This window comes from Lotus japonicus, chromosome 2 (assembly GCF_012489685.1).
Source record: "Lotus japonicus ecotype B-129 chromosome 2, LjGifu_v1.2".
Lineage (NCBI taxonomy): Eukaryota > Viridiplantae > Streptophyta > Magnoliopsida > Fabales > Fabaceae > Lotus > Lotus japonicus.
The window spans coordinates 10,562,244-10,581,767 of record NC_080042.1 but is presented as its reverse complement, the minus strand read 5'-3'; the positions used below and the strand labels follow the sequence as shown (position 1 = coordinate 10,581,767).

Sequence of the window (19,524 nt, the reverse complement as noted above, 5' to 3'; positions counted from 1 at the left end):
ATCATGTTGAGAAACCCAAGGTGATCAGAACCTTTGGGGTAACTAACAAGAGAGGACCCAGAAAGTGACCATGGTGGAGAGTTTGAGAATGACAAGTTTGAGAGTCTGTTTGATTCCTATGGAATTGCACATGATTTCTCTTGTCCCAGAACTCCTCAACAAAATGGGGTTGTTGAGAGAAAGAACAGAACTCTTCAGGAGATAGCTAGAACCATGCTCCAAGAAACTGGCATGGCTAAGCATTTTTTGGCAGAGGCAGTATACACAACATGTTACATTCAGAACAAAATCTCTGTGAGACCAATTCTGAATAAGACTCCCTATGAATTGTGGAAGAATATAAAACCCAACATTTCTTATTTTCATCATTTTGGTTGTGTTTGTTATGTTCTTAACACTAAGGATATATTGCATTCATTTGATGCTAAGTCTTCTAAATGTCTATTACTTAGTTATTCTGATCGTTCTAAAGGTTTCAGATTTTATAACACTGATGCTAAAACAATTGAAGAATCTATTCATGTTAGATTTGATGATAAGCTTGACTCTGATCAGTCAAAGCTAGTTGAGAAATTTGCAGATTTAAGTATAAATGTTTCTGACAAAGGCAAAGCTCCAGAGGAAGCTGAGCCAGAGGAAGATGAACGAGAAGAAGCCGGACCCTCTGATTTACAATCTCAGAAGAAGAATAGAATCACTGCAGCTCATCCTAAGGAATTGATTCTGGGTAACAAAGATGAACCAGATCAGCCTTCAGACCATCTGAAGAGACCCTGCTCAGTCTGAAAGAATTAGTGTCCTTAATTGAACCTAAGTCTATTGATGAAACTCTTCAAGACAAGGACTGGATTCGGGCTATGGAAGAAGAACTAAATCAATTTTTCAAGAATGATGTTTGGAGCTTAGTGAAGAAACCTCAAAGTGTTCATGTTATTGGAACCAAATGGGTGTTCAAAAACAAGTTGAATGAGAAAGGTGATGTAGTCAGAAACAAGGCAAGGCTAGTTGCTCAAGGCTACAGTCAGCAGGAAGGAATAGACTATACTGAAACTTTTGCTCCAGTAGCAAGACTAGAAGCAATCAGACTTCTGATCTCTTTCTCAGTGAATCACAACATAATTCTTCATCAGATGGATGTTAAGAGTGTCTTCCTAAATGGTTACATATCAGAGGAAGTCTATATTCATCAACCCCCAGGCTTTGAAGATGAGAAGAATCCAGACCATATTTTCAAATTTAAGAATTCTCTCTATGGTCTGAAGCAAGCTCCCAGAGCATGGTATGAGAGACTCAGCTCATTCCTTCTGGAAAATGAGTTTGTAAGGGGTAAAGTAGATACAACTCTCTTTTGCAAAACTTACAAAGATGATATCTTAATTGTGCAAATTTATGTTGATGATATTATATTTGGTTCTGCTAATCAATCTCTATGCAAAGAATTTTCTGAGATGATGCAGGCTGAATTTGAAATGAGTATGATGGGAGAACTCAAGTACCTCCTGGGAATACAAGTAGATCAAACACCAGAAGGAACATATATCCATCAGAGCAAGTACACTAAAGAACTTATGAAGAAGTTCAATATGCTGGAATCTACAATTGCCAAGACTCCAATGCATCCTACACGCATCCTGGAAAAAGAAGATGCAAGTGGTAAAGTTTGTCAGAAGCTCTATCGTGGTATGATATGATCACTTCTATATTTAACTGCATCTAGGCCATATATTTTGTTTAGTGTTCATTTATGTGCTCGTTTCCAATCAGATCCAAGGGAAACTCACTTAACTGCTGTTAAGAGGATCTTGAGATATCTGAAAGGTACCACTAACCTTGGCTTGATGTATAAGAAAACATCAGAGTATAAGCTTTCAGGTTATTGTGATGCTGATTATGCTGGAGATAGAACAGAGAGAAAAAACACTTTTGGAAATTGTCAATTTCTGGGAAGCAACTTAGTCTCATGGGCAAGCAATAGGCAATCAACCATTGCACTATCTACTGCAGAGGCAGAATACATCTCAGCAGCAATATGCAGCACTCAGATGCTCTGAATGAAACATCAGTTGTAGGATTATCATATCCTTGAGAGCAATATCTCAATCTACTGTGATAACACTGCTGCAATCTCACTAAGTAAGAATCCTATCTTACATTCAAGGGCAAAGCACATTGAGGTAAAGTATCATTTTATTAGAGATTATGTTCAAAAGGGCGTACTTCTTCTGAAGTTTGTTGATACTGACCATCAATGGGCAGATATCTTTACAAAGCCCTTAGCAGATGATAGATTTAATTTCATTCTGAAAAATCTGAATATGGACTTTTGTAAGATCAAGTTTTGATCGAGTAGTACAACTCTATGTTTTGATGATTACAAGTTAACATTTTAGTATGAACAATTTTGATACTCTAACGTGTTTTTCTGAGTGTGCTCTTACAGGCTCTGACCTTAATCCAATCTCACACTAATCAGAAGCACTGTGCTTAAAGAGTGTCCCAAGCAACGCTTTCGCAATCTCTATGTTCAGTCTGAACAGTAGAAAAGCTTCAGAAGATCTGAAGTATATCAAGCTCTGATAAGGACTCAGCTCACTTGAAGCTCTGAAGATCCAGACGTTCTGACAACCCAGACACTCTGAAGGTTCAGATGTTCTTATGGTGTAGAAGACTCTAAAGATCCAGAAGCTGAAAAGTGGAGACTCTGAAGTCCAGAAGCAGAATGACTCTGAACACCAAGTACTTCGCTCTGAGTTCAGAATCAGAAGATACAATGGTCAGAGGATCCCTGCTTCCCTCTGACTCTGATCAACGAGCTTCACAAGTTCCAACACGAAGCATTCCTCTGATCAGAAGTCTACTAGGTTAAAGGTCAAGTCACTATCCAAGGTACAAAAGCAAATGTGCTATCCTGACGACCTACCTAACATTCTCAGCCACAGCAGAAGCTGGAAATTCCAGACCTGCCCTCCAACGGTAGCATTCCCATGTACCGTTCAAATCCTAATCCTTGGAGTATAAATAGAGGCTGAAGATTGAAAGTTACGGTTGGAAGAATCTCACACGCGCAAGCTATATTCAAACTTTCTAAGCATTCTTTCATCTTGAATTCATTGTGTTTACTACAAGCTTTTCATAAGCATATTCTTTGTAAACAATCTTTCTTAAACAATTGTTTAGTTTACCTTTAGGAGATCAAGGTTGATCGGATCCTAGAGAAGACTAAGAGAGTGAATCTTAGTGTGAGCTAAGTCAGTGTATTGTTAGTCACTTGTAGGTTTCAAGTGCAGTTGTAACATTTACCTGATTAGTGGATTGCCTTCATTCTAAGAAGGAAGAAATCACCTTAACGGGTGGACTGTATTAGCTTGAGTGATTCATCAAGTGAACCAGGATAAAATCTTTGTGTGCTTTTCTATTCTCTTATCTTAAGCACCTTATTTGTTCTCGAAAGATTTGTCAAAATCTTAAGTTGGAAGTTTTATTCTGAAAACGCTATTCAAACCCCCCCTTTCTACCGTTTTTCATACCTTCAGGCGCCCCACGCGAACTCGAACACCCGCTCAAGATTCTGAAACATGCCGATCCAACGAGCGGAGAATGAGTGCCCCCCACTCTTGTCGGCGAACAAAGTCGCGCCAACAAGATGCATTAGGTACATCCTGGCTGCATGCTCGTACCGCCTCTCTACATTACAAAGTAATAAAAATTATCATTAAGTAAACATAAATAATAGTTGGAAAAAGTTTAGATAATGAATGAAACAAACCGTTAACAGCTGTCGGGTAAAGGTTTCGCAAGAAGCTGAACCTCATAGTCGGACCTCGCTTCTCATCAAACTCAGCCAGATACAAATCTGCATCCCCCCTAACAGCAAAGCGCAGGTCTCTGCCACATCATATCTCGAGGCCACGCTTGGAGTGTAGAATCTCCCACCAACCGGGATGTGAAGAAGAGCAAAGACGTCGTCAAGGATGACAGTCATCTCCCCGAATGACATGTGGAAACTACTAGTCTCCTCGTGCCACCTCTCCACAAGGGCCGATATAAGCCCTGGGTCCGTCTCTGCATAGCTGCATGTGACGCCCGGGGCCGACGAGGGCGGGGAGTGATCGCCGGTGCAGTGAGGCACGGACAAGGAGCGGCTCCTGACAGGCTTCTAGGCGGAGGGGCACATGAATGAACCGATTTCACACCCGAACAAGAGGTATTCCGAGACTGTATAGGGATGGACTATACAGTTGAGGATGGCATAAAAGATTTGATTGGTACTATTCATAACAATAAGTTGCAACTTCTTTTCGGGAGCCCAACTGATAAGAACTCCATGGTTAAGTGTGCTTGCCTTGGAGCAATATCGTGATGGGTGACCTCCTGGGAAGTTTTCCCGGGAAGTGCGCAAGTGAGGACAAAGCGCACTGAAAAGACTCGTGTTGTTACCGTGAGGCCAGTCGTCAAGTCGGGATGTTACACTGCACCTGACCAGAGGATACAGTCCGCTCCTCTCCACAATCAAACGGACCTCCCTGTAATCGTCCCCCTCGCACGGCATCAGCCCCAGCTTCGTACCAGCAGTGGCAAGCCTCAAATCACCTCGCTCAATATAACGAGGGTTAGTGGTGCCTAGTAGGGTATGTCACGTCCACGGCGCTATGTGATCCGGGTAATGCCGCAGAAGTGACAACTCAACCGGCCCACCAAGAAAGGGTGGATCTCTCTAGAGCGGAGGCCTCCTCGGATCCTCTACCTCTACAGCCTCAGCCTCATGCTCAGGCTCAGACTCCGACTCCAATGGCTCCTCAACTGCAGCAAGATCAGGTTGAGCGGTGGAAGGCTCAGCAGTATCGTGGTCAGGAACCTCGGGGAGCGGCTGAGCAGGAACCTCAGGAGTCGGCTGAGCAGGCACCACAGGTGTCGGCTGAGCAGGAACCTCAGGCGTCGACACAGTAGGAACCTCAGGTGTCGACATAGCAGGAACATCAGGCGTCGACTAAGCAGGAACATCAGGCGTCGACTGAGCAGGAACCTCAGAGGTCGCCTTCCGAGTCCCCTTCCGAGTCCCCTTCGGAGTAGTCGACACATCCATATCATGATCACCTCGCCTACGAGAAGCGTGGAGAGCGGCATGACGATCGACCAACTCTTCAGACGATACCCTCTTATGTATCTTTGTCCTCGCTATCATCTATCAAGAGAAATAATGAAAACAGATTAATAACTATGTAAACCATGAAACATTAATAAACAAAATCCTCAGATACAAATGTGCTTAAAGCAAACCAAAATGATGGATGAAGAAACAAGCAATTCCTGAGCAGAACAACAACTTTGGAAGACATTACAGGCAAAACTCTACCCCTAGAAAACTAGCAATCCTCAATATCAGTGTTCTGTGTTCAATGTAGCTAACTAACCGGACATATTCATGATTTAGCAATCAATGATTTGAAGACAGCTTTAAAAAAAATTATACATGCACCAGAATAAATGAAGATTAAAAGAAGATAAAAGCAAAGAAAAAGTAATGACTATATAGTCCCAAGACTTCCATTAATCCTCAAAGACTATTCAATTTATCACAAAAGCTATTGAAATATTTGCAATGAAAAGAGCAGATAATTTAAGCCACTCTGAGACACCAACAACCTTTTTCATTCAATATCCAAAGTGGTAAAGAAGCTCACAGCCTAACTAGCTCACTATTTCTTTAGGCCTAAAAGAGAAATAAAACCTAACACTAGCAGAAGCTAAATGAATAATTTAAAGCCAAAAAGAAAATTGGTAGTTTGAGCTAACACATTTATTGACTGTTACAAATTTGAATATTCTCAACATAAAGAATCATCGTGTGACTTAGAAGCAATTGCTTGCGCACATCTTGTCTTTAAATCATCAATATAATTCTGATAGATATATGAAGCAAAACCCCAGATAGCCAAAAGCATGGAAATTATCTTCACCCCATTCATCTTATCATGAAAAACAATAACAGAAGCAATATGAGTTACTGCCAAAGAGACAGTACTGATAACATTGGACATATTCATCAAGAAGCTAGCAGTCTCTACCTGAAGCTATCAATTCCGAATCTTGAAGACCTGAACCATTCCAAATCTTCAAGATTCGGAGTACAAACATCCCCAAATTCGCACATCAGAACCCCAAGAACCCCAGAAATCACAACATCAACTCATCAAAATAAAAAGGTATTCGAATACCTAAATTTGAAACCCTAATAAAAAGGGATTTGAATAAAAAGGGATTCGAATACCTAATCTGAAATACCTAATAAAAAGGGATTCTTAGTCGTGATTCGAACAAATTACCTCAGTGTCGGTTTTGAAACACAGCTGATTCTTGGTCGCTTTTGGTCATGATGTGTGGGTCGCTTTTGGGTGCCTCTGGGTCGCTTCTCTTGAGACCTCCGAGTGTTGATGTTCTGTCCCATTCTAAAAGTGAATCTTAATTGATTGTTTTGTTCTAATATTAACAGAGTCCGACATTTGAACATTCGGATGAGTCCGAATTTTCAACATCCGGACTAAAACACGGAGGGGCAATTTTGGTTTTCCTCCACTTTTAAATGGGATGACAATTCTAAAACAGGGGTGGGAAATCTAATTCCCAATCCCCACCCGTCAAGTTCCATTTGAAAAAAGAAAAAGTTGAGATGCAGTTTTGGAAATATTAGAAAAGATTTGATTTTCCCTCATTCAGCCGCAATTGCTGAAAAATTGTCACTGACTAACCTAGTGCCAATTCATAAGTTTTGCTTCCAGAGCTAGAGAAACATAGCATGGCGGTGGAAAAGCTCAATTTGCAATTCAAATTTTAATTCTCACCACCTTCCTTCTGACAGAAAAGAAGGAGTGAAAGTGCCTAATCAATAAGGAAGTAAAAAGTCAAAAAGAAGAGGAAAGAGGCATGTGCAGAGGCGGTGGTGAAGTAGGACGTGGGGAGGTGATGTTCAGATTGTGCAGAATGCAGAAGATAATATGGCAGTACAAAAGATGACAGAGCCGCAATTATGGAATTTTTGAACACTTAGAGAACAAAGCTTGCTTAGAGAGCCTTACAATCAGAGATTACAGAGCATGACTCACCTGCTTATGGGGCAAGTGGTTCACTACCCTCAGCCACTATAAAAGGGAGTGAAGACCTGCAGAAAAGGGGAGGCTGGAATAAAAAGAAAAGAAGGGGCTCACTGCAAGGAGAGTTTTCAAACCAGAAAAAGAGGGGAGAAAATACAGAGAAAAATTGAAAGACTTCAGAGTAAAGAGAAGACAGAAAGTAGCAGAGGAGGAGCACAGATTAGGAAGAAAAGATTGCATCAGTGACAAGTAATTGTATCTCTTTTCATTTGTTTGAACAATTACATGATCTTGTGTGATGATGAGAATAGAATAGTTAGGGCTGAGCAGCGGTCGGGTAAGGTCGGATTCGAGCACAAAAATCCCAATCTGGCCTTACCCGTAGTGATAGAATTATGGACCGCTCCCGTCCGATCAACACTTTGGATTTATTGGGTTCAGTTAACGCCGGTAAACGGGTAGCACGGGTGGGTTAGGCCGGGTTTGAAGCTAAAAAAAAATAAGAGGAGAGGGAATGGTCTAGAGATTTAGGATCTTCATTGTTCTGTGTCTTGCTACACACACAGATCGGACACTGCATCTTCCAGATTTGTCATGCCACTTCGCTCCTGCAGCCACATACGTCCTGTCCTTACAGTGGCCTTACCTCCTTCAACAACAACCTAGAAGCATGACGGAGCACGCTCGCGGCACCACCATCAACACTATCAGTCCTCCACCGTCTAGTACGATACCCAAGAAGAATACTCAACAGGAAAAAAAAAGAGCCATAGTGATTGTGAAAAAGAAGAATACTCAGCAGAAACAAGATTAAACACTAGGAAGGAGATAGGTCACAAATGAATTTATGAGAGAGGAAAAGCAGGAGCAATTAATTGAAGGTAAAGGGTGATTAAGAAAAAACAGATGGAGGTGTACAGTAGTCGATGAAGTTCCTCGAAATTCCAAAAGTTAATTAAACAATATTTACTTTGAATGTTAGTGTGGGTAGCTTTTTATTTTTTTAGTTTTTTGGAATGCTTCTGCAGTCCTGTGTGTGTCAGTTGTAGCATGTAGGTCATTATTACTAATTTGAAAAATAACATTGACAAGACCAATTTTTGATTGGGACATGACTAGTGCGGTGGAATAAGTTTAAAATGTCTACATATTTAGTTCGGGCGGATTCAGATACCGATGGTTGATTTTTTTCAAAACCGAACCCGCCCGTTTTAACCCATCTAGAACTGAAAACCAGACCCGCTGACCCGTTCTAGACCGCTCGGTTGCATGGAATTGACCTCGGTTGAACCAGGTCCGGTTCGGTTCGGCTTTTTTGAGCAACCCTAGAGAATACTGTGATTCAAGATGTACTTTGCAATATTAATCATGAAGTACCAGTACATTTGCTCAAAAATCCACTATGAATTGCTTGATTTGTTGGATGCTATCCTATCTCTTTCTCCCTTATTTTCTTCTTCTGCGGCCACTCTACCATTCTCTGTTCTTGTCCATTAGAGCATCTCCAACGCTGGTTTCTTAGACCAGGTGGAGATGCTAAGAAACCGTTTCTTATTTTTTGCAGCATTGGAGCATGTCTAGTTGGCACTTTTGAGATCTTAGCAACAGTGCAGAGTTCCTTGCACAAGGAACTCTGCAAGGAACTCTGCTTTTTGGTTTCTTAGATTAAAAAATGATATTTCCTCTCACTTGCTTCAATAGATTGCTTCAGATTTCAGAGGGAAAGAAACAGAATGAACATCAACACACACAACAGAATGAACATCAACACACACAACATGAACATAAACCACAATTCCTGAAATTTTATTCAACAATAAAATAAGAAAATAATTACAAAACTATAATGAAATGTTCAGAAGATGAATTTTTTTACATAGAAAAAAGAAAAACCAAAAAACACAGAAGCTGAAAGGGTGTGATCCGGTCGTTTTTGCTCCGATCTTGACTGTGCGAAATAACAGGAGCTCCGATCCGGTCGTTTTTGCTCCGATCTGAAAGGGAAATGAGAGAAATTCAATAGAAGAGTAATGGAACTGACGAAAATCAACAAAACCAACAAAATCAACAATAACTCACCTCAAATCGGCTTGCATGCGTGAAAGAGGGGCGGTGGAGGCTGCGTCGTGGCCGGAAGAGGCAGTGAGTGGGTGAGCGAGAGAGGAGGAAGAGAGCGATTTGAGGTTGCGGTGAGGTGGGTTTCGACGGCGGTGAGGTGAGTTTTAGTTGCGGTGAGTTGGGTTTTGGTGGCGATGAGGTTGTAGACAGAAGGAGGAGCTGGAGGAAGACAGAAGAAGAGAAGAGGGGAGGAAGAAGAAGAAAAGGGGAGAAGATAGGAGGAAGAAAGGGAGAGAAGAGGAGGCGTGAAGGGAGAAGAGGAGAGGAAGAAGAAGAGGGTGCGGCTAGGGTTATGGAGAGTGAGGAGGAAAAGAAGGTTTATATAGTGGGTGACCTGCTTAGCAGGTCAGCCCATCGTTATTGACCGGTTATAGCCAGTTTCTGCCCGTTTGGGGGTGGTTTAACCGGTTAGACCGGTTTTTTTTTAAATTTAATTATTTTAAATATTTAGTAAAATTAAATTTAAATTAAATTCGTGTAAATATTAATTAAATTATTTTTAAGTTGAATTATTGATTTAGTATTAAATTTTAAATTTGTACAAAAAAAAGTATTAAATTTTAAATTTAAATTAGGTGAAAATAAATATTATTAATTTATGTTGTATGGTGGGACACGAGTGAGACCCTTCAAATAGTAATTTAAGAAACCATGGGTTGGAGCAAAATCTGCTTCAGTTCCTTAGGAGTTCCTTAAGTCTGATGTGGCAGTACGGGCCCACCGGAATAGTGCAAAATAGTGCTGAATAATGTGTTAAGAAACCAAATAAGAAATTGTGGGTTGGAGTTGCTCTTACAATTAACTAGAAATAATGCCCGTGCGTTGCACGGGTTTATTTACACTATTTTTTTTAATATAATATAAAAATTATTCTAGTGTAATTAAATTACCAAATATTAGAAAAAACGTGTTGAGGCATCAAAAGAATAGTTTTGGTGTACTAAATTGTTCGTACTAAAGTTTTCTTTGTGTAAATAATTAATACCAATCAAAGTTAATAATTGATATTTAATATTTAACATTCAATTAATTTTAAAAACTTTGGTGGTAACTTATTCTATTGATTTGGGTTCTTTTTTTTTTTGGTTTATCATTGTGGTTTCAATTGTAGAGGGGCTGATTTATTATATATCTGGTTGTAAACATTGATACTCAGTTAGGGGGAATATTGTTCCCAAATGTTATTCGATTTTTTAATCATAACTAATCCTTAAAAACCAATTTAATAATTTATTTATTTAATAATTTAAAAAATCCTTAAGTGAATTTCAAATATTTTGAATCAAGTGATAAGATTTTAATATAAGTTATAATAGCATATTTTTTTATATTTTTTATCAACAGTGAAATAGTTTTAACTTTAAAAATTATTGTAAGTTATCATTTTAATATCATAAAATATTATTTAGTAAACTTAATTCAAATTTTATTATAATTATTTTTCTCTGTCATGCTTCCTCAGTTATGTTTACTTTCATATAATAGATCAAAAATCATATTTGAAGAATCTCTTTCAAATACCTTATAGTACCTTTTTTAAAAAAAATTCAACTATTATTATCATTAATGTAAAGGTAGTAAACTTCAATTATTATTATTTTAAAAAATTCACCTCATGTTGTTATGAATAATTAAAATTTAAATAATTTTAAAATTTAATTTTAAATAAGAGAAATTGAAATTTTTTAAATTTGAATATTTACTTTTAAACATGAAAAATTGAAATGTTTAACAATTAATAAAGTGGATGTAGTTTTTATTTTAGTTTTAATTTTTTAATTTAATGTATTTAATACAAAATAAATTTATTATTTATTTATGTGTTTGATGCTATTTTTTCAAGTTTGTTTTACATATGTATATACACATATATATATATATATATGAGTTTAATGGTTATGCACTGACAGTGTAAAATAGTTTTACACAGTCATCCAATAAAAACATGCCACATAGGAGAGATAATTACATTTGACTTTAATTTTAATTAAAAGAATAAGATATTTTATGATTTGGTGGAATTCAATTGGATGTCTGTGTAAAACTATTTTACACTGTCAGTGCATATCCATTAAACTCTATATATATATATAATTTTTTATTTTAAATTTTTTTATCTAAATTATTTATTAATAAATATTATTTTATTATTAATTTTAATTTTTCAGAATTTTCAAATTCAAAGCTCAAGTCAATTTTAAGTTTATGAATGTTGTTATTTAATATAAGTAGTTGAATAGTTTTTTATTATATAAAGTTTTTCAGTTTTTGATATATTTAATAGTTTTTTGTTATTTTTTTAATGTATTTAATGTAAAGGTATGGAAGCTTTATGGTTTAATGCATTTAATACATGCAAAAACTCAAGTCTCCTTTACATATATATATAGATTAGGTTTTTCTTTATCCTTTTTCTCTTTGTTTTATCATTATTTTTGTTTAGTACTTTGGTTTGTTCTAATCTTTTGTTCAATAGCAAGTGAAGGAACTGGGCCACTTAGCCCAACGTATGTACCCTAATTGTTTTTTTTTCTTTTAATTTGTTTTTTTTGTCCTTTAAGACCACGTACAATGGTTTGTTTAATTTACTTACTCTCAACACCACTTTTTCTCTTCCCAACACTCTACATCATCTTCTCTCTCCAATTCAACACTCATTCAACTTTTACTCACTCCAATGGTTTTTCATTCAACACCCTACCCCACCACTTTTTTATTTCATATTTTTATTTAATTTAATATTTTTGTTTTTATTATCTACATAAAATAAGATAATAAGATGGTGAGAAATATAATAAAATGGTGAAAAACTTAGTTTTTTTTTTGTCCAAATCAAACGAACAAAGTCTCTATTTATAGAGGAAAAAAAGTTATGAATTTTGGTTAAAAAAAATTTCCAAATTTTTTTTTTCAACGAAATAATTGAGTTTAAAACATTTAAAAACAAAAAATCCGGCCAACGAATCACCTTCTGCCACGCGTCCCCCCATCCATTCCAGCCGTTTCTCTCTCCTCCCCACTGGCGCTGACGCGCCCTGTCTGCGCGTGGCTCCCAGGCGCCTGGCTACCACCAATCCGAAGCCGCCACGTGGCACCGAGCAGCTCTCTCAACTTTGTTGAACACTCTCAACACTTCTCTCCTCCACCTCATCCTCAACAAAACCTCAACAACCACTACAAACCCTCAACAAAATTCAACATCTCTCTCAACATACCATTGCACTTGGTCTAAGTTAGCTAGTAAATTATAATATTTTATTAATTTTGATATCTAATCAGGCTATCACTTAGTTAGTTTCTTAATTAAATAATCTGAAAATAATTGATTAGTTACATTTAGATGTAATGGGTTTCGGGGAAGAGGTTTGTAAAAATGATGCAAAATCTTTTTATTATTATTAAGGTAATATGTGTGAATAATTAATTTTAGTTCAACGGGGTAAAATGAACATTTTTAAAGTTATTGAGTTTTGCACAATTAATCAGAGGTAACCGTTTTTACGGACGTCGTGGGGTGTTAATACCTTCCCCGCACGTAAAAGACTTCCGAACCGAGAACTCTGTCGCAGACCCGCTTTCTATTGGTTTTGAGGGTTCCAATTTCCCTTAATAAATTGGTGGCGACTCTTCTGATTTAAAAATATTTTATGCGTCGTCCCGCCGCGACCCCGGCTGCGACAACCACTTTTGATAGATGTTTGGACAATTTGGCACAAGTTCTGAAAAGGTGCCAAGAGAAAAAACCGGTTTTAAATTGGGAGAAGTGTCATTTTATGGTGAGAGAGGGTATTGTTCTTGGACATAAAGTTTCTAGAAAGGGGATTGAGGTAGATAGAGAAAAACTTGAAGTGATTGAAAATTTACCTCCCCATGTGGATATTAAGGATGTTAGAAGTTTTCTTAGTCATGTTGGGTTCTATAGGCGATTTATAAAAGATTTTTCAAAACTTGCAAAGCCTATGAAGAACCTACTTGAGAAAGATGCTCATTTCATCTTTGATGAGAATTGTATGAATGATTTCAAGCATTTAAAAGAAAAGTTGGTAACAACCTCTGTGGTTGTTTCCCTTGATTGGGTTGCACCCTTTGAGATTTTGTGTGATGCTAGTGATATAGCTATTGGTGCTGCCCTATGTCTGAAAAGAAACAAAGTGTTGCATGTGTTGTATTATGCTAGCAATGTTTTAAATGAGGCACAAAGAAATTACACCACAACTGAAAAAGAATTCTTGAGTGTAGTTTATGCTTGTGATAAATTTAGATCCTACATCATTGAATCTAAAGTTTATGTAGACACCGACCGTGCTGCTTTGAGATATTTGTTTGCTAAACAAGATGCAAAGCCAAGGCTGGTGAGGTGGGTCTTACTCTTGCAAGAGTTTGACTTAGAGATTATTGACAGGAAGGGCAAGGACAATGGTGTAGCTAACCATTTGTCTAGGATTGGAGGTGGGAGCTCGAGATCAATTCATATTCAGAGGAGTTCCCGGATGAAAATTTGTTGGCTGTCCAAAATTCTGAATCAATGCCCCGGTATGTTCATCTTGCTAATTTTAAAGTTGCTGGTGTGTTGCCACGTGATCTGAATTGGCAACAAAAGAATTTTTTTTACATGATGTAAAGTATTACTTCTGGGATGAACCCTTTTTGTACAAACAATGCTATGATGGAGTGATTAGAAAATGTGTCCCAGAAGTAGAGTTTGAACAAATACTTTGGCATTGTCATATGGATGCCATTTTTCTTGGAGAGAGGACTGTTGCAAAGGTTCTCTAAAGTGGAGAGAGGACTGTTGCAAAGGTTCTCTAAAGAGCATTTGTGGAAAGGTGTGATAGATGCTAAAGAACTGGCAACATATCAAGAAGGAATGAAATGCCCCATAAAAGTATTTTAGAAATTGAGCTTTTTGATGTTTGGGGCATTGATTTCATGGGACCATTCCCTTCTTCTTATGGTTTCCAGTACATTATTGTGGTTGTTGTATGTGTCTAAATGGGTGGAAGCATCAGCCCTTGCCACAAATGATTCTAAAGTTGTCATTGCTTTCTTAAACAAAGATTTTTACCAGGTTTGGTGTGCCTAGAGCAATAATTAGTTATGGTGGTAAGCATTTCTGTAATAAAGCTTTTGAATTCCTTCTAGGGAAGTATGGTGTAAATCATAAGATTGCTACCCCTTATCACCCTACACCAGTGGTCAGGTAGATGTTTCTAATAGGGAGTTGAAAAGGATTTTGGAAAAAGTAGTCGAATCCTCAAGGATGGATTGGTCAAGAAAGTTAGATGACACCTTGTGGAGTACCGGACTGCATTTAAAACTCTTATTGGAACTTCTCCTTACTAGTTGATTTATGGAAAGGCTTGCCACTTACCTGTGGAATTGGGGTACAAAGCCTTCTGGGCTATCAAACTGATATCGGAAAAAGTAACACAAGAAATGGGGTTTGAATTGTGTTCCAATAAAACTTGAGTTTTCAAACAATTATAAGTTCATAAAGCGTTTTTAACAATTGTTTGACGCAGCGGATATAATGACAATAAAGTAATAGGATTAACCACACAATGATATATCTTGGTTCACCCACAAACGTTGGGGCTACGTCCAGTCCTTAGCTTAACCAAGATTTCACTATCAAGTATCAACTATCAAGGACTTCTCTTACAATAAGTATTCGACATGACTTATCCTACAACAAGTATTAGACAAGAAATTATGATTTCTTCTTTTTTTAATTGAAAAGCAAATGATGTAACTTACTTATATGATTTTTTTTCTGGTATAGAGAAAAACTACTGAATATGCTCTTCTTGATTGGTTTCGTAAAGCCCAACTTAATTCCCAAATCTGATTTCAAGATTTCTTTCTTGGAACTTCGAGGACATGAACTTCAAATTTTCATGTACATATCACTAAGTAGTATGAAAAAGAATCTACTTTAACAATGTTTCACGGATTAGCCTAGCCAAAATGCAAACTGAGGCCCTCCGAAAGAAAGTGTGGACCTAACTGCTCAACTTGTTTACGAACCCAAACTATCATACGACAAAAGAAATAAATCTCATAATTATCTAGAATCATGGAACAAAACCAGATACTGCTTCAAAAACCTTGGCAAAGTTGGTGATTGTTCAAGTGCCACATGCTCTACTTGAGGAAATGTTGAACTAAGGATTTCAAATTTAGGAACATTCTTTGTGAAAAAGGGCACCATGAAGCATAAAAGAGTATAGAATTGTAACTAACTCAGATAAAACCCTTTCTATGAAATTCCCATCCACCTGAACAAACAGAAAGAGTACGATTAAATCTTCAAATATATCTAACTATTGGCTCTAAATAAAATAAACATTTTTCAGGAAACTAAATCATAAAAATGCCCCAGGGGACATTGAGACCACTTTCGTAACATCTATGAAAAAAAATTGTGAAAATGACCTAGTTTATTATATAGAACGTAATGATGTCATGACATATATGGACCGTGTTAGAAGGAAATGCAATAGGGCTTGAGAGGCATGAATTGTGGGAAAAGAGCCAAACCATAGAGTATTCAAAGACAAAAGAGAGAGAAACATAAGGTGGAGAAGGGCATATGAGGTCTGTAGAAAAGAGAGAGAATAATAGAGAGTGCAAGCCACATACATAGTGTTGTTTCCTGAATTACAAGCAAAGATGAGGTTCTAGAATCTCTTGAAGCTTTGCTGGCAAGTAAAAATTACAGAGATAGCCTAAGCCATGGCTATTGAAAGCCTGAGTTTCACACTTTTTCTCATTTGCCAGCATATAATTCAGATCTCCTACCCATTCAGGATTCTCCTTCACGAACTCTTTCTTAACAAGTTGATGGTAGTTGTTATATCCTTTGGAGTCAGGGGTACCAGACATGCTTCAGGTATCTCATAGGTCTCCCAATCCTTAGGCCTAACCCCAATCAATTTAATACCTGGGATCACCAAGTTACGGTTGTCGTATGACATATTTTTTGAACCATAACGATAGACCGATAATACGTCGATCACAAATGGGTCAGCATCCATCAGGGCGAACACATGTAGTTCTAAATCCATATGCATCCGTCTAACAAAGAGCCTAGTAGAAACGTCAGGGTATCCCATGAAAGTCACAATTATGCAACGCAATCTTGTGTTGAACTTGTTCTGAATAAGCCTACAAAAAATGGCATGTTTCTCAGAGCGTATAAATTCCAGTTCATGTACCCTAGGCAGAATATGTGTGCCACCTTCTATACGCATGCAATCAATTGTTTTCTCACGGTCAGAAAAAGTTAAGCTTCTAATAACGGTGCCTCTTTGAGCAGCTACAATATTGAGGCTGACTCTTGTGCAACATACCATGCATGCAATGTCATCGATTACCGCATCAGATGCATCCTGATTCTGAAAGGTCACAGGGTCTAAGTAGAAAACCTCACGCTTAGTCATGATCTGTCAGTTATGGTTGATGTTCGCATATACCTTCCCCTCTTTCAGGATCATGTGTCGTTAGTTGTTTGTGTGCAAGTTGCTTAAAAAACTGAATAATACCATGGCCATAGTTGTGCTTTGGTGGTCTTGGAGGTGGAGGAGCGAGCATGTCTTCGGAGCAAGCCCTTGGGAGATCAACTATGTGCTACGATAGATTTTGCTTGACGTTTCTAATTGGACTCGTTGGCCTGGAGTCAAGTTGAAGCAACAACACGAGGCTCTTGCAGACAACAGTGCAACAACGATAGCAGTTAGGAGTTGACCACATATATATCTTCCTTGTCATCGACTGAAGTTTCAATCCAGGTACTCGTTTCATGGGTTGCAGGGCAATCCTCAGGGATGCTCATGGCAATTGGATCTCTAGAATCTCAGTGAGTTTTGGCCATGGAAGTGCTTTCCTAACAGAGGCTTTGGCTATTAAGACTATCTTGAATGTGATTGACACTCTTCGTCATAGCAGCAATACTTCTTTGTTCTAGGCTAGAGAGACAATTTCAAGAGTTAAGACTATGCTCGCTTAGGATTGGGAGGTTAAGTTCGACCACGTGCCACAACAAACGCAACGGATTTCCTAGCACGACAAGCTTGTAGGGAGCACTCCCCACATCGTGTGTGGCGTCTTTGAGTCCCTCTGTCTTGATGATTTAGCTTAGTGTTTACCTTTAATAAATTTTCCTCTTGTAACAAAAAAAAATCTCGAACGGGCCCTAACTTAATTTTTTATTGTTTAAAATGTTGTTTTTTTTTTCGTCTAACAATTATCCTTTATCAGAAATAATCTTGTTCGAGTCCACATCTTGGTGGGCTAAATCTCTAAGCAGAGATTTTTCATCTATTGAACTCGAATGCGACAACTTAAGGGTTTTTAAACAACATGTTCGAAAAATGTTGGCCCTTTTTTTTGGTACATCAGAAAGATAAATTTCACCCGCCAGGTATTGATCTCTAGACCTCCTCAACCCAATCCACATGTCCCCTAACTCTTACCACTTAAGCTATAATTCGGGGAAAAAAATGTTGGGTCCTTGAACATTTTGGTGGTGCCCACTAGGGTGGACAACTACTTTTTTGGTCCGCCGGTGCACCAGGGGTATTTCGTACTTTACCTTTTCCTCTCTTTCTCCCTCCCACTCTCTCTCCTAGCCTCCTAGACTACTCTGCCTTTTCCGCTCCCTGCCGCTTGCCGCTCCAACGACAACTCGTTCACCTCCAGCTGCATCCTCTCCGACTACCACCGCTTCCACCAACCACTGTCAACTCCATCGACAACCTCCTCCTCCACCGCCATGAAGCTTCAACCAAAATTGGAAATATAAAATCAAGCCAAATTTGGAAATAAAACATCAAGACTCTTCGCTTTTTCTCCTTTTCCTTTTTTGCTCTCAATCATGAGATGAAACCTCTCTACATCGGTTTGTCCTTGAATTTAGTCTAGGATGAAACCACTGAGAGCCACCGGGTTGAATCTGAGATGAAGCCATCGAGAGGCACCAGCCTTGAAGCTCTTCTTCTCTCCCTCACAATCTTCTACACGGCGTTGACCTCAGTGCCAACTACTCGTTTTCCTTTTCTTAATTTCGGCCAATTCATTGACTTCAAACCATTCACCATTATTTTATGCAGCGCTTGATAAATGATAATGTAGCTTCAATATCTCATTCCAAACCAAACAAAGAGACAGAAAAACAGAGAGAAAATTTCAAATTCTTCAATGCCTTATTCTTCTTCTTCTTCTTTCACTTCTTCTCTACTTCTCCTCTTTCTATTTCACTTCGCTACTACTGTGCTCTACGACCACGAGCTCATAAAGCAGCTTTGTTATGCACCAACAAAACTGCATCACCATCAAACCTTCATAGCAAACTTTCTAGCAGCAATGGACGCATTGACCAAGGGTCTTAGGTGAGTGGTTTTCACTGTAGATTTGGGTGTTGAATTGGCCAAGGTGGCAGAGGTGAATCTGATATGGATTTTTAGCGTAGATCTAGGTTCCGAAAAGGAGTTGAGGTCGCCTGTGTGGAAAAGAGGTTGAGGTCGCCTGTGTGGAAAAGAGGTTGGATCTCTGCTATGGTTGGTTGAGATGGCTAGGCAAGAAGGGCTGGGATGGAGGAGGATACGATGGTGGTGGTGATCAATGTGAAGGTGGATACGGTGGTGGCAGCGGTGGTCGTATAAAGGTGATTACGGTGGTGGTGATGGTTACTACAACCAATGCCTCATAGTGGATGATGTTTACTTTTTTACCCTTTTATGTCCAAACGAATCCTAGCCACTCATTCTATAGAATATTCTTAGATTCCAGATCCAATGGTGTTTAAACCTGGTGCACCGGTGGATTCAAAAAAAGTTGTCCACCCTAGTGGCACCCCTTTTGGTGGAGGCCTTTAATATACACAAGTAAAAACTTGTGTAGAGTTGCACAAGCACCTTTTGACCCATTGTAGCAGGTTTCCAGATTTTTTTTTTAAAAAATAATTAAAAAAACATATTTATCAGTGAATTAGTAAAAAAACATAAATAAGGATTTATGTTAATCATCTTATTCATCATCATCATCATCTTCTGGAATTTTTCTTCATCTTCCAACAACAAAACCCATAATACTAATTTTTTTCACCTTTATCTTCATCATTATTTCATCATCTTCATCCTCCAACAACCAGAAAAAACCAGAAAAATAAATCATTCATCCTCTCACTCACTTTTTTTTTGAAAGTCCAAAATTGAATAACTAAATGAATTAGCAAGAAGGGAGCTAAAACCCCATTTACAACGTTCAGCAACAGACACCCTCTCCCAGTATGCAGAAAAACGCAACTACCAGCAGCAGG

The 19,524-nt window shown here is 38.2% G+C and overlaps 1 protein-coding gene across 1 annotated transcript; it reads right to left on the bottom strand.

Moving 5' to 3' along the window:
- Nucleotides 1-15,866: 15,866 nt before the first annotated feature.
- On the bottom strand, nucleotides 15,867-16,648 carry LOC130736030 (DNA topoisomerase 6 subunit A-like). Its single transcript, XM_057587890.1, has 2 exons — nucleotides 16,150-16,648; nucleotides 15,867-16,066 (listed from the first exon to the last, which is right to left on the bottom strand). The coding sequence occupies exons 1-2, from the start codon at nucleotides 16,646-16,648 to the stop codon at nucleotides 15,867-15,869; spliced, it is 699 nt and encodes a 232-aa protein (XP_057443873.1).
- Nucleotides 16,649-19,524: the final 2,876 nt, after the last annotated feature.